The sequence below is a fragment of the Lepisosteus oculatus genome, chromosome 3, assembly GCF_040954835.1.
Source record: "Lepisosteus oculatus isolate fLepOcu1 chromosome 3, fLepOcu1.hap2, whole genome shotgun sequence".
Classification (NCBI taxonomy): domain Eukaryota; kingdom Metazoa; phylum Chordata; class Actinopteri; order Semionotiformes; family Lepisosteidae; genus Lepisosteus; species Lepisosteus oculatus.
Window position 1 is genome coordinate 40,551,970 of NC_090698.1, and position 15,797 is coordinate 40,567,766.

The 15,797-nt window shown below is 37.9% G+C and overlaps 1 protein-coding gene across 1 annotated transcript; it reads left to right on the forward strand.

Annotated features, from left to right (window-relative positions):
* The first annotated feature begins 1,317 nt into the window (after nt 1-1,317).
* vcp (valosin containing protein) lies at nt 1,318-15,493 on the forward strand. The gene is made up of 17 exons (XM_006626731.3): nt 1,318-1,474; nt 4,521-4,632; nt 5,982-6,154; nt 7,615-7,757; nt 8,501-8,631; nt 9,049-9,180; nt 9,433-9,535; nt 9,896-10,029; nt 10,222-10,357; nt 10,771-10,883; nt 11,286-11,450; nt 11,908-12,030; nt 12,212-12,424; nt 12,706-13,014; nt 13,473-13,628; nt 14,011-14,165; nt 14,721-15,493. Exons 1-17 carry the CDS (start codon nt 1,458-1,460, stop codon nt 14,824-14,826), a joined length of 2,421 nt encoding a protein of 806 aa, XP_006626794.1. The 5' UTR covers nt 1,318-1,457; the 3' UTR covers nt 14,827-15,493.
* The last annotated feature ends 304 nt before the right edge of the window (nt 15,494-15,797 follow it).

Sequence of the window (15,797 nt, forward strand, 5' to 3'; positions counted from 1 at the left end):
TTATCTTGCTTTTCAAGTTAATTTATTGAAGTTGATGGCAATCAGTTTATGGTCTGTTTCAGACCTGATACAGTAAGTGTCAGTGTACAATATTGTTTTAAAGTCTATAGCTATCATTTGGTTGATGAGTTACTTTTAGTGTAAGACAGTAAGTCTCAGCACTACAAATGCTGCAATATTCCCCTAATGTGGTGGCTCTAGACTTGTTCAATATAAAACATTGTAGGCAATCAAATGATGGAGATTAATTAAACCAACCTGAATTATTAATGTAAATTCAACATTAACCGGAACCAAATGATAAATAGAAATGAAGTCACAGATTCAATAATAGTAAAAAAATATCTGTAGGACCACTTGCTTGTATAACGAAACTGGCAAACAGTAATGTGACTGTTGTATCCTTAATGGACGTTAATGGATCAATACGTTATTTGCAGAATAATGAAAGGGGCAAAAGTGGATTGATTTCCTTTTTTGTGCTGCAGAGATTCAACCTCTTCACTGAGCTGAAGCGGGCCATTGATGTGTTGCTGATGTTAAAATCATGTTGAAACGATTTGTCTTACAAAAGAGACGAAGTTTGGAACATGGAATGATATCACAGCCAACCCAGACCTTTCATTTTTATTGAACTTTTCCAAGTAATATACTTTGAATTGTTAATTTTTTCACAAGTGTCAATTACTATAACCTATTGCATGCTTAATTAACTAGTTTATCGTAAAAATATTATTAAATAATACCTAACGTGTTATTTTAGTACCACATCTATTAAGAAACCCTGAAGTTTAATCCATGGCCTTTTATCTTAAACATTTTGTATGGGTTAGAAAGTAACTACCGTAGCTAGCAAGCAAAGCTGATCCTAACTGTAGACTACAGTTTAATATCAAAAGATTGCAAATTTAACGGTAAAGCGTTTTAAATCCGAATCAATGCTTTTAAACAGAAAGTGTCACAATACAAGGGCTGGAATTTGAGATTTTAATTGAATTTAGCATCCCTAACAGAAAACGCAATTTACATAACATGACAGATTAAGGACCAATGAGTTGAAGCCATGTCGCTTTACGGGGCGTCCTCTCACACTTGCTACACTGACAAAACATTGAGCATTGTCAAAATTAACCAATAACGCCTCTGTTGTCGGGTAAAGAAAATATTCCGCAACCCCCTTATTTTCTGGATTGGTCGATTATCCACGGTGTTTTAAAAATATGACCAATAGTTTTAGCGTTACCAGGTGGAAAACAAAATTGATTTTTTTGATTGGCTAGTTTTTAGCCACCATCTGTGCGGCGGAGTTTCTCCGCAGCTTTGATGCGAGCGAGCCGAGCGGCCTTGGACTCAGTTGGAGAGGAAAAGGACTGTGGCGAGAAGCTAGTAGAGAAGCAATAAATAACGAAATACCGAGCTATTCTTTTTGTTTTGTAAAATAACACAAGAGGGGCGACATGGCATCGGGAGGAGAGTAAGTAGGACAAAATAAAATTATGTACGCCTTGTTTGTTTTAAAAAAATACATTTTCTTAGTTTCCTCCAGAATGAATTTTTAATGAATCATCGTCGATGAGGAGATTTCGCCTCAGCCAACGGGGAGGAACGGAGAAAAAATGACGTTTTTATTTAGACGTCATGAGTTAAATGTTCCGATGTTTGAAATGCTGTTGTTTAATGTTTTTTTTCTTTATTTAACTGGGCCTGTCTTTTAGAAAATTCCGTGACCTAAACCTGTTTGGGTACCATGAAGTTGATCCGCAATAAGGATCGAAGTGAAAATGCGGGGCTCTGATGGGGAGAGTTGGGGTGGGGGGGGGGGTGACCATTTGGAAAGAGAGATCTGGATGAGTATTTTTGTTTTTGAAGGGTTTTAAGACCCTATAACGTATACCTGCGTGTGCTGCTTTTTTAAATGTGACGAGCGGTGCAGTTTGAAGTGTGAACCAAGGCGAGCCGAGGAGAAGGGCTTCCGGCCTACCGGCACCTTGTCTCGGCTCCGCAAACCGGCGATCGGGGCTTTAACTTCACTTTGTTGACTTAAACCAGCTGAAACGCAGCGCGATTTCCGAATCCCTGCATGTGATCAAATAAATAGATACATTTTGTCTGTTTCGTGCGAGATCACCTCCTCCCCCCCCCCAGTTCCGGCACACAGGAATATCGTCAGCGTGGAGGGTTTTTTTGTTGTCGGAAGTTTTTATTTTCACTCAGTTGCAGCGTTTTATTTTTATTAGATTGGCGTGGCGGGTTTTTAAAACGCCACGTATTCTCCTCTGTGCCCGCTTAGTTTTCTCGATAATGCAGCACATTTCAGTTGCTTGCCCAGAGCATTTTCGTTCCCGCTGTGTTTTCGGTGCACTTTAGTTTCGTTTTTTTCTTGCTGTGTCATCCAGGCCTGTTCGCATGTGAAGAGACGCAGTCCCTCAACACAAAACCCTGTACTGGGGGTCTCGCAATTCACGTTCCATTCCCGTTTTTCCGCTTTAGTTTTACAATTTATATATATTTTTTAAGATGAGCCGAGTTATCATCCACGTGACAGTTTGGGAGTGAAAATTGTTTTTAAAGACAAGGAAGATTGTGGCGAACCTGTATACTTCAATGTTTATATGAAGGATAACATGGCAACAATTGTGTAAATCAAAGCAACAAAGGCATTATTAAAAACAACACTACTTGGATCCTTCTAAAAATGCAGATATCTTATATGTATTTTACACAAGGTATATAATGGCCACAGTTGTTAACGTTTTACTCTCCAGAGGCGTCTTTGTAATGACACTGCAAAGGCGACGTAGCTCGAGCCGGTGGGCAAAATGGCAGGTTCAGTAAAAAGTAAACAACCTATTCCCCCAAAATCTGTGACGCTATGATATAAATATGATATCTTTAATTAGTTGTCCATTTTAATCCGTATGGTAGGTTGCTTGTCGTAAATACATTCTATTAAACGTCATTTCCTGCTTGTGAGGAGACAGATGACAACAAAGCCGAGTCATGCAGGCCCGCTGGTGGGTCAATACCAGCATCGTGGAGGGTCATACCGGACTGTAGGAGAAAGCACAGCACGTAGCCTTAGGCCTACATATATTACTAGACGTTTAACACTACATGTATTACTGATTTATACATGCTTTAGTTCAGATTAAATGGTAACATCCCACTGTACGTTTTGAATTTGTATTGAGTGTAATCCACTGATTGAAACATGTTATGTGTTATTATTTGGTACAAATACAGTAAAGTGCCTTATAAAATAGGAAATAAAGGCACTATTTACTGTTCTCCCAGACCTACATTAACCGTTTCTGTTTCTGCTGGTCAGTGAGCAGGGGTTTTCCACATTGCGAGTTTGCTTTCATTTACAGTTATGCAGGGTGAGGTGGTTTCGTTTTTTTAATGCTCATAGCTTGTAGGCAGTTTCTAGTGTTTTAATCAGTAAAGTAAACTGGATTATGTTAGGAGTATATACAGTAACAATTCCCTGGAGAATACAGTGAGCCATTGAGAAGGGCATAGAAAGAAAAATGCTTATTTAGCACTGGTTTCTTAAAAAGTGGAATCTTATCTTTGCCAGAGAAAAAGCAAATGCATTGGCTTTCACCATGTACCATTTCACTATTTAAAACACTTTTAAAACCATTTTAATTGACCTCTTCAATTGATATGTAAGGCTCTCGATCCAAGGTGTCATGTCAGTTATCAGTAGCTTAGAATTCAATTATTTCAGATTGGAACTTAATTTGGTGTTTAAATCTGAAGGTTTTGTTAAAGCACGTGCTAAATTTGTTTTTAAGGAGAACATATTCCCTTAAAGGTCTGTCTTGTTGATTTTGGAGTTTTACTGTGATTTGGTAGTTATTTAAGCAGTTACATGTAAATGTTTTTTAAACATTTAAAGGAAAAACTAAAAAAAAATTTGAAACGTGCAATAATTCAGTGGCTTTCTTTTTGCTATAAAACATTTAAGGGTTTATGGGGTTTTAATTTGACCTTTGCAGCTTGTAGTGGTTTAAAGCATGGCTTTTGAGGTGTTTGTGTTATAGTCTGAAGGACTTTTAAACAGTGAACAAATTAAAACTCAGCTAATATAATACATACCATACATCTCATTCTTGCCAATACAAAATCACTATGCGTTTTTACCATGGGAATGAACAAAGTAAAATCATTGAGCATGTTATTTTAGAAAAACAAGCTGTCCAAATGTTGAATCTGTTTTATTCCTTTAGTACCTACTGATTTTCTTAAGCCAATGATTTTAAGACATTTTTATCAGCATTTAAATTCCATGTTTTTTCCTTCCAAAAACGTCCTTCTGTGTACAGGTGTTAACAGCGAGGAAATTGTATAACAAACTCACAACATTGTAGAAAAGCAAAGAGCCGTGCAATCCTTTTTGTCATTATTTACCATTAATGTTTGAGTAGTTTTTAATTGCTCAAATAATTAAATGGTTTGTATTTGTTTGTACAGTATCAAACCTTGTTGGTTAATACATAACTTTTTTTTTACAGATCCAAAAATGATGATCTTTCCACTGCAATTTTAAAACAGAAGAACAGACCAAACAGGCTGATCGTTGATGAATCCATCAATGAGGATAACAGTGTGGTTTCGCTTTCTCAGGTATATTCTTTATTGATGTAGTAAATTTTCTCGCTGTGCCTTTTTGCTGTTTCAATACTATTGGCCTACATTATTTTTTATTTGGGGTAGTTGTTTGATGAATGTATTCCAGTTTAACAAAGTACTTCCTCGGTAATACAGTTTGAGAAAGACCTGCGACTAAAATAGAAATGTCTTGAATGTCAGTAGGAATACCACATAGCAAAGTGTCAACTTTATTCCATTTTCTTTCTCTCAATGATAGATGACATTTCTCTTTTAAACACAATTACAGACCATTTTCTGAATTAGTATGTCTGGTAGATCTCTGAAATGCATTCTTCACATTTATAGGATGACGTTCAGAGTTTTTTTCCCCACTTTTTTTTTAGCTTGTTTCATTCCAAACATAAGCAACAGATTTGTAAACAGAACAAACATCCTCTCGTACCTGCTGTCTTTTACATCCGTGGTTCACAAGACTTTTGAAGATACTTAAAATATAGATGGTTTTGCAATTGAGAAGAACATTTTGAAAACCGCTTAATAAGTGTAAGCGTGATATTAAAACACAGTTGATGACGATTAAAGGTTTTGGAAGATACTTTATATTTTCTGATTTGGTTCTAACAAACCAGATTAAAGTATTTATGGGCACTGCTAATTAGAGTAATTCTTAGAAAACATGTGTATTGCATAATTAAATAGAGCTGGCTATGTACAGGATCTGTGGTGCTTTGCATTATTTCACCCAAAAATGTTTTGTAGAAATTTCATTAGGATCCGAGACTGACTTAAAATTATGGAAGTAACGGGAAGTCGCAAGTTTTATCCTATAATAAGCAGTTTGGAAAAAATAATCCTTGTACCCTGTGTAATCCCAGCTTTAGTATGCATGTTTTACTCCCTGATTTGCATATTTAGTATCGTGGACTTTGTGTGTATAAATGTTAGTTCTCAAGGCTGTCGCTATTTACATTAAGATAAACACCCATCCATTTTCTAACTGCTTCATCCAGTTCAGGGTCACAAGGGAACTGGAGCCTATCCTGGCATGCAGTGGGCACAAACACATGTGTCCCATCCAGGGACATAACAGGACACACTCACACCAGGGCCAGTTGTTTTCAGAAGCCAGTTAACCTAGCAGTATGTCTTTTTACTATAGGAGGAAAGTGGAGCACCCAGAGAAAGCCCTTAGGAACATCGGGAGAACATACAAACTCCACGTAGATAGCGCCTCAGTGATGCGAGGCAACAATGCTAGTCACTGCGCCACTGTGCAGCCCTGAGACAAACTATTTGAATAAAAATGCTGTTTAAAGAAGTAGTTTGTGAAGCTGCTGTTTGTTTCACTGTCAATGCCACAGGCGAAAATGGATGAGCTGCAGCTCTTCAGAGGTGACACAGTACTGCTGAAGGGGAAGAAGAGGAGGGAAACAGTGTGTATAGTGCTCTCTGATGACACCTGCTCTGATGAAAAAGTGCGCATGAACAGGGTTGTGCGCAACAATCTGCGAGTGAGGCTGGGAGACGTCATCAGGTGAGACATTTAGGGTGGAAACTGCCACTCTCATTGGTGCAGGGCCTCAATAGAAGCTTGGCTATTTGACTTTGATGTGAACAAACTTACCAGTTTTTTTTAACCCCAGTTTTATGTGTTGGCTTCAATGTCTGATTAAGTTTTTACAGACACTTTGACTGCATTTTGAGAATTGTTTTACAAAGCTAAATGCAAATTATGCTATGTTCTATAAAAGACATTGAATTTACAATAGCTTTTAAACAGTTAAACTGAAATAAAGGTTTTTAATGAAAAAAATAATAAAATAGTTTTTTTTTACTTAAATATTTCTAAGATAAGATCACTTTATTGGCCTTATACAATTTCTTGGATTAGGAATTTGTCTTTTTGCATACCCCAACTTGCTCTCCATGAGACACACAGATAGGGAGAGAAGCCTAGGGTCAGAGCACAGGGTCAGCCATTTATACTGCGCCCCTGGAGCAGCTGGGGTTAAGGGCCTTGTTCAGGGGCCTAGTGGAGTAAGATTCCTCTGCCAGTCACGGGATACGAACCAGCAACCTTCCAGCCACAGGCTCAGATCCACAGTACTGAAATTCATTTTTGTACAAGTGGATTTAGTTTTTAATTGTGTAATCTATATTATACCTGCTTATTTGAAGGTTCTTTATTATTGCTCTTTAAAAACAGTTAATTTATAGATTTGTATAGATTGTGTCTGAGTGGGTTGTTTAATTGTTTGGCTGAACATGAGGTAAAATAATCTAAAATTAAGTATGCTCATAATCTAATTCAATTTAATAGCTCCACAGTGAAACTAGAACTATATAGCCTTTTTTTATTATTTCTGGAGCCATTGGTAGAATAGCTGTTTGTGTTTTGTCATGCATGAGAAAGTGGTTTATTTAATGTTTGTAGCCATCAAAGAAAACTTCAAACACTGTTTCAATAGGGCTTCACCTTTCCCTTATGAATACAGTAGAGTAATTGCCAAGCCATGATGATCTTTGGTATGTTTTTCATCAATTGTATGACACTTTTCATTACATAACAAGGATCACAGAAAATTAGTTTCAAGTTTAGGAAACGTATATTCAATTGGATTTGCTAAATAGGTGGAGATCTAACCACAGTGAAGAATCCACATTTAAGCTAAGCAAGAGTTCTTAAGTTGCAGCTACTCCTACCTGCTCCATGGAGGTATTTTAATGCAATCAGGTCTATACTGATCCTTCTAATTTAATTAGGAGAAGGCTGTCGTAAATTAGTGTAATAGAGAGCATTGTGGCGTCTGCAGGTTGAATAGACTGATCAAGTTTGTCAGACTGCTTGCATAGGTTAATAACCATGTTCATTGTCTCTTTTTGTCAGATTCACACACCTGTGGAATCATGGCACTGCAGTCTGAAATGTCATTTAAATTGCGTTTCCAATTGTGTCTTCAGTGGGTGATATTTTTAACCTTTTTTTTTAAACAGTATCCAGCCATGCCCAGACGTGAAGTATGGCAAACGTATTCATGTTCTTCCCATCGATGACACAGTGGAAGGGATCACAGGAAATCTGTTTGAGGTTTATCTCAAGCCATACTTCTTGGAGGCATACCGGCCCATCAGGAAAGGTAAATGTCTTAATGATAAATAGATATGAAATACTGTATTGAAGTCTCACTGAATCCTGTTTTTCCTGGAAACTGGATTTACTGCTCCCCTTCCATACCTAGCGGAAGGTGATTTACCACAGGTGATATTCATTTTGGTGGGAGGCAGGGAGGTGGCTAGATGTCTGCTAGGACCTAATGGATGGTCTTTTCAGTCCACGGAATCCGCTCCTTCAGTTTTCCAGAAATTCATTTGAAAAGAATGTTCTCAAACTAATTACAAATATGGAATTTCCTTCAAATAAATTGAATGGAAGGTAATTAGTTGGGAGCTGCACAGGGGTGCAGTGGGTAACATTGCTACTTGACAGCGCGGGGGTCCAGGATCCAATTCTGGACCTGGGGTGCTATCGGTTTGGAGCTTATATGTTCTTCCTATATTTGTGTGAGTTTCCTTTTGGTGCTCTGGCTTTTTCCCCACTCCCACAGTATTTTCAAAGACATGGTGATAGGTTAATTGACTTCCTGATAAACTGGCCCTGGTTTGAGTCTGTGCATGTGCTCTGTGATGCATTGGTGTCCTATCCAGGATATACCCTTGCCTTTTGCCTGCTGCTTGCCTGTATAGGTTCTAGCTCCCCCACAACCCTGAATTGGATGAAGCTGAAAATTGGTGAATGGATAGGTTTTTGTGGTGGGTGTATGGGAGTTGGCTAGCTTGCTCCTAAACATACTTGTTTGTACAAAACTTGCTGTTTTTGTAGGAGATATTTTCCTGGTAAGAGGTGGAATGCGAGCTGTGGAATTCAAAGTGGTGGAGACAGACCCCAGCCCTTACTGTATAGTGGCTCCTGACACAGTGATTCACTGTGAAGGAGAGCCTATTAAACGGGAGGTGGGTTACTTTGAGAATACAACAGTTTTTGCCTTTTTTACAATGCTATTATATTTATGACGTACATTGTAAGATGAAGTTTTTTTCACCCAAATTGCATTGAAATCTGTTTTCTTGTGTATTAAAAATACTTAAAGGAAAGAATACTTTTTTTCTTTAAATAAAAAACACATGGAAATAAAATTATATACACTACCTTTTTTGAAGCAATGAGCAGTTGAAAATTCCGTGGCTTGATTATGAATTACAGATTGATCTGTCAGTATCTGCTTAATCTAGATTTCTGGAGCTCCCTTCTAATGTGTTATTTTAGATTAACTATTTGATAAGTCTTACACTTACTGGAATTACTAAATACAAGCTGTGGAAAGCAATGACATTAATGGACTGTACTGTATTGTGAATTTTGGGATATAGGATGAGGAAGAATCTCTGAATGAAGTTGGTTATGATGACATTGGTGGAGTGAGGAAACAGCTGGCCCAAATCAAGGAGATGGTGGAACTCCCTCTCAGGCACCCTGCACTCTTCAAGGCTATTGGTGTGAAGGTGGGTATTGCCTGTTCTGGAGCTGCAGACAGATGCTTACTACTTGTTTGCTAACATGCGATGGAATGGTGAGAATACTCCCTATTGCAATGTTGGGTAGAAACTGGACACCTAGACTGCTAGGTTGCTTTAGCAGTAACTGAAAAGAAACTACAATTTAGGTAAAAATAAAAATCTGAATTCTAGCAATTGTTTTCAGTTTTCAGTGTGTGTAAGTGTATAATTCTAATGAGAAAAATTCTATATGTGTAGCCTCCACGTGGCATCTTGCTCTATGGACCCCCTGGAACTGGCAAGACACTGATTGCTCGAGCTGTGGCAAATGAAACAGGAGCTTTCTTCTTCCTCATTAATGGTAAGGGGCTGTATACAGGAGAAATGTATTTGTGTAAACTGAAATTGAAAAAACTGTATATAAATCAGACCATTTTGTCTGATACACTCTTTGGATTCAGACCAGGTTACATTTTTATGCCGCTCTGAATGGGGCTTGAGAATAAAAACACCTATACACAACTCATGGATAAATATAATTTAACTTGTAGTGCATATTGTGCTTTAATTTTTGTGTTGTCAAAGCAAATGGAGAGACCCCTTTAACATTGGAATCCAATCATCCTACATTACTGAAAATATTCTGTGAGAATAAAATAGTTAAACAATAGATATTGAGGAAAATCTAATATCTGTGTGATTTTTTTACTGGTGTTTTCAGGACCAGAAATTATGAGTAAACTTGCTGGAGAGTCAGAGAGCAATCTGCGAAAAGCATTTGAAGAAGCTGAGAAGAATGCCCCTGCCATTATCTTCATTGATGAGCTTGATGCTATTGCTCCAAAAAGAGAGAAGGTGAGCAGAAACCTGGGCCTTTAGAATAGCTTTTCCAGAGTGAAATAGCTTTTTTATATATAATTTGAATTTTCATCTGTAGACTGACATCCGTAAATAGTAGATTGTAATCCTCAGTACAGTCTTGACTTGTCATTCATTAGCATGTGAAAGCCCTGAGCAAAGGCTGACTGGTCTGCTTCTCTCTCCCAGACCCACGGTGAAGTTGAGAGGCGCATTGTCTCTCAGTTGCTGACTCTCATGGATGGTCTGAAGCAGAGAGCACATGTTATTGTCATGGCTGCTACCAACAGACCAAACAGCATTGACCCAGCTCTCAGGCGATTTGGTAAGATACCAAATATTAAGTTTTTTTATATTGGTCTTTTTTTTTTCTGGCTAACTTCTAATGGCATACATTTTGAGAAAGGGGTTACTATTCTGAATGGGGATTGGGATCTGGGGTTTTCCACTCATTTTTATTGTATTCTGTTGATATGAGAGCAAAAAAAAATGAACACTGATAGTCTCCTGGATGAACCTTAGGGATTTGGTTAAATCATTAGATAGAGTTCATAAGGTGCTTGTTCATTTTAGCTGATACAACATATTTTTGTAATAAAGTGAATAAAGAGCAAAGGAAGATCTTGATTTCTTCAATTAAATTCACATTTAACAGTGCACATTTAAAACCTGTTTCTGATGGAAATCTCTTAGTTTTGATATCTGCATTTTTTAATGTCACTTTTTCTGTCACTTCAGGACGCTTTGACAGAGAGGTGGACATTGGAATTCCTGATGCCACAGGCCGACTGGAGATCCTTCAGATTCACACTAAGAACATGAAACTGGCTGATGATGTTGATCTTGAACAGGTCTGTCTTATATAGGCTCTTCTCATCTTCTGTTTTTTTTTTTCTTGGCTCAAGGAGTTTTGTTTGTAAAGGGCATTTACTTAATTAAATTGTAAGAGGCAGATTGCATTATTGTTGAATTATTTTACTTTCCACTTATGCAAAATGGATGATTGGGGAAGTATTTAGGTCTCTATGTTGATCTGATGTAAACTTCCCTTCGTTGAATGCATTTTCTGACTTGAAGCCAGATGTTGTTTCTTTTCTATAACTTCATATTTTTCAGAACTCTACCCCTAAAGAAATTTCAATGTGGGATGCAGCTGACTGAGTGAAGGGTTTAGGCCAGTGTTACGAAGGATATGTCCTGGCTGTTAGCTACAATAGGTAGAATTCTCAGTGTCTATGAATCTGTATTTCCAGGTTGCCAATGAGACCCATGGCCATGTTGGTGCTGATTTGGCTGCTCTTTGCTCAGAAGCTGCTCTTCAGGCTATCAGAAAGAAAATGGACCTCATTGATCTTGAGGATGAGACCATTGATGCAGAGGTCATGAACTCTCTGGCTGTCACCATGGATGACTTCAGGGTGAGAACACCTAAGGATCTCCACTTTTTGATTACATTTTTTGTAAGGTGGATTTAGAAGTCCTTAACAATGCTAGCGGATACTGTATTTCTTTCAGTCAAAATGTGCTAATGAACAATTTTTTTAACTTGACAACCTTCAAGTGTTAAGCTTACATTTTATTCTAGCTCAGTGTTATTTTTACATAGGCCCTAACATCACACAGCAGCAGTTGTGTACAACTGGGTGTTGTACATGTAATATGGTAATATGGGCAATTAAGGGAAAAACTCAAAAGCATTAAATAGTTATCACCATACAATCGAAAACATATTTGAAAGTTTTTTGTTAGGACTGATCACAATTACATCTACATACTTCTTAAGTTTGTCGATTGTGGTAAAATTAAACCTGAATGCAGATGTTACTAGCTTATTAGATGGGTATGGTGGTTTATCTTTTCCTTTGTATCTTGTAGTGGGCTCTGAGTCAAAGTAATCCTTCAGCCCTGCGAGAGACAGTGGTGGAAGTTCCCAATATCACCTGGGAAGACATTGGTGGTCTGGAAGATGTCAAGAGAGAACTGCAGGAACTTGTACAGGTAATAGCAGTAAAATCCATGTGGTTAATGATCTAGGAATTGAAAGAGCTCAAACAACAGTTGTGAGGAAGGTTAACAGAAATTGTTGTACAGATCAGTATATGTTGAAAAAAATGTTATATGATTACATCAGACATGTATGAGGGTTTAAATCACAAACTGAATTTTTTTTTTTTTGTAGTATCCTGTGGAACATCCAGACAAGTTCTTGAAGTTTGGTATGACTCCGTCCAAAGGGGTGCTGTTCTATGGGCCACCTGGATGTGGTAAAACTCTTTTGGCAAAGGCCATTGCCAATGAGTGTCAGGCAAACTTCATCTCCATCAAAGGACCAGAGCTGCTGACTATGTGGTTTGGGGAGTCTGAGGCTAATGTTCGTGAGATCTTTGACAAGGTAAGTTAAGATTGAGCAGAAAAGGTTATCAAGAATGGGTCAATTCAGGCTGCATTAAGGTTTTCCAGTGCCAGAAACTCCAGAATGCACCTGAATGAATCTAACCTCAGGCATAATCTTAATATGTTTCATAGTAAGATTTATTGTGCTAAAATTAATGACTTATTAATTTTTTTTTGGGAGATGGTTAGCTTTTTTTACTAATGAAACCTTTTTTTACTTTCATACTTTTTCTGTGAAGATCCCTTTTTACTGAAACCTCTTTCCCTCTCTGTATCCAGGCCCGTCAGGCTGCTCCCTGTGTGTTGTTCTTTGATGAGCTGGATTCCATTGCGAAGGCTCGTGGTGGCAACATTGGAGATGGTGGTGGTGCAGCTGACAGAGTTATCAACCAGATCCTGACCGAGATGGATGGCATGTCCAGCAAGAAGAATGTTTTTATTATTGGGGCCACAAACAGACCAGATATCATTGACCCAGCCATTCTGCGACCTGGGCGACTGGACCAGCTCATCTACATCCCTCTCCCTGATGAGAAATCTCGTATTGCTATCCTCAAGGCTAACCTCAGAAAGTCTCCCATTTCCAAGGCAAGTCTTTTCCTTTCTCTTTGTAATTGAGCTTGCATTTGTTTCATCGTTGGTGCGCTAACTTCCCTTGCAAACAAAATTGATTTGCAGTGTGGGGAAAATATTTCATATTGTAATATTGTGGACTTTAGCTTACAGGATTGTCAAACTTAAATTGTTACAAACCAATAGTATATCATGATGGGCAAATTAGTCCTTAGGGCACCTACAAAAGAACATTTAATAATCTGAAGTTTTTGCCATCTTTGCTGTAGATCTGAAGTGAATGTGTAGTCAGTTTTTGTAAATCAGGAACTCACTAACTTTTAGGACCTCTGCACTCCAGGACACTTGTTTATTGATAGTTCTAAAGATAGCACTGAAGAGATTTTGTTCCTAAAAAACTTAGTTTCAACAGATTTTTGTGTTGTTTTCTTTTAATTGTCCATTGTTACCTTAAAAACATTTTCTTTCTTTAGGATGTGGACTTGGATTTCCTGGCTAAGATGACCAATGGCTTCTCCGGTGCTGACTTGACAGAAATCTGCCAACGAGCTTGCAAGCTAGCCATCAGAGAGTCAATTGAAAATGAGATCAGGCGGGAACGTGAGAGACAGACCAATCCCTCAGCTATGGTGAGCTTTTTTGATCAAGTTATAATATTCAAGTATAAAATCTGCAGACTTCAACATTCTCTAGATGTGTTGGAGAATAATGAGACCAAAACCTAAGCCTTTTGTTGGCATCTTGCTTTAAATGTGAGTGTTGCATATTGTAGTATGCAAAATTCGTGTCTTGGACTTTTTATGCAGTAGGTTTTGAAATAGGATTGTCATGGGCTTGGGAGTATTGAATGTGGAGCAAATGCTCGTAACATATCTATTGTGCCCTTGTTATAAAAAATGTCAGTTTAAATATGTAACTCCGAATACTTTGCTCCAGTGGCACTTGGCATATGCAGTACATCTTCTAATCCAAACTGTGGAACGTTTTAACTGTTAAACTGTTGTTTTGCAGGAGGTGGAAGAAGATGACCCTGTTCCGGAGATTCGTAAAGACCACTTTGAGGAGGCCATGCGCTTTGCTCGCCGCTCAGTCAGTGATAATGACATTCGTAAATACGAAATGTTTGCACAGACCCTGCAACAGAGCCGAGGCTTTGGCAGCTTCAGGTAAAAAACAGTTCACCCATCATTTTGTTTTCAAAACCCTCTGCCTAGTTAAAACCCCAAAATATCTTCTTGTAACAGCAGTGGCATGGCAAATTCATGGTGTATGTTAAGGAAGTCAAAATGTTGAGTCAGCTTCTAGTACAGTGCCAGATATGTCTTTATTTTTTAAAATGTCTTCCAGACTTTAAGGATAATCCAGATCAAAATGAAAAGTAATATAATGCTTATAGCGCATCACAATATCCAATAAACTTGCCTAAATGAAACATTTGAATTATACAGCACCTTTCTCAATGACAGGACTAAAATAGAAAAAACTTCAGCTTTTTTAACAATGAAGGGGAAAACTGTCACTCAGGTGCTTTATAGTTTAGTTGTTCTACTATGCATATTAAGCTCTAACACTTCATAAAACCTGACCTGATTAATGTGCTGTTTAGCCTCATCCTCACTACACCAGAATCCCAACAATTCCAGTTGGAAAGGCTCTAGAGAGAAGGCTGTACCAGAATTCCATGTATTGATTGGTCTTTTTTTTTTTCTTCTTTGCTCCAGATTCCCTTCAAGTAACCAGGGTGGCGCTGGCCCAAGCCAGGGCTCTGCTGGTGGCAGCGGTGGAAACGTCTACAACGAGGACAATGATGATGATCTTTATGGCTAAACTTGACCACACGGCGGACCAAAATCTATCCATCCCGGCCACGTTGTACAAAAACTTCAAATCTAAATAATACCACATTTCTAGGACTCTATGCTTCTTAATGTGTTCATTTTTAAAAAGATCCTTTGTTCTTCTCTTCCCCACAACAGTCAGAGAAAGCATGTAGCTGCTTGTATCTATGCTCTGGTACATGAAAGGATTACTCCAGGGCCAAGAGGTCTTTATCAATGTTTGGGGGAGCATTTGAGCGAATACATACACAGTAGAGTGGCTTTATTCTCAGAACTTTTTAATTCACAACTTTACATTGTGAGCCTCTTTAGTGATGGGTACAATGCTAGTCTGTAAGGAAAAATCAAATGGAAAAATTAATTGCTATTGACTTTTCATTTTTTATGAACGTAGCATATAATGTATTACGAGTTTGAAAAAATGTTGTTAAAAATAAAATCTTAAGAAGTGAAACAATTACCTGGTGATAGTGTCTGTCAAGAAAATGTTTCTGTGTGGTTTGGTACTGTAGCAGCTTTCATTTCTGCTGGAGTGCTCATAGGGCATTTCAGACAGTAAGTATGGGTAAGGTTTCTATACTCCAGCTGTTTGACACTGACATGGAATCAGCTTGACACTCTTGTTTATATATAAAATAAAGCAAAATTCTATAAAATCTTTGTTCTGTGGTTGAAGGGGTTTCATACTTCAAATTCTGTTACGATGTTGGTTTATTTTGAGCATTAATGCAAGTTGGTGGGGGATGGGTTAGTTTTTTACTTGATAAACAACCACCTTGTTCACATATCTGTTGGCGTTGATATCTTAATACATGGTTGATGCAAGAAAGCAATACTTTCCATGTATGTTTCTGACCATCAAAGCAGAGTGTGTATTATGCTGCCATACCATTTCTGTATATTCTACAAACCTGATCTATAGCTAAAAACAACACTCTCCAAATCTAAAATCAATCTTGG

Bases quoted from the DNA above. Each gene is read 5' to 3' on its own strand.
- vcp (XM_006626731.3), top strand. The intron at 10,030-10,221 runs GTGAGCAGAAAC...TCTCTCTCCCAG, and splicing joins TTGCTCCAAAAAGAGAGAAG to ACCCACGGTGAAGTTGAGAG. The intron at 13,629-14,010 runs GTGAGCTTTTTT...GTTGTTTTGCAG, and splicing joins AGACCAATCCCTCAGCTATG to GAGGTGGAAGAAGATGACCC.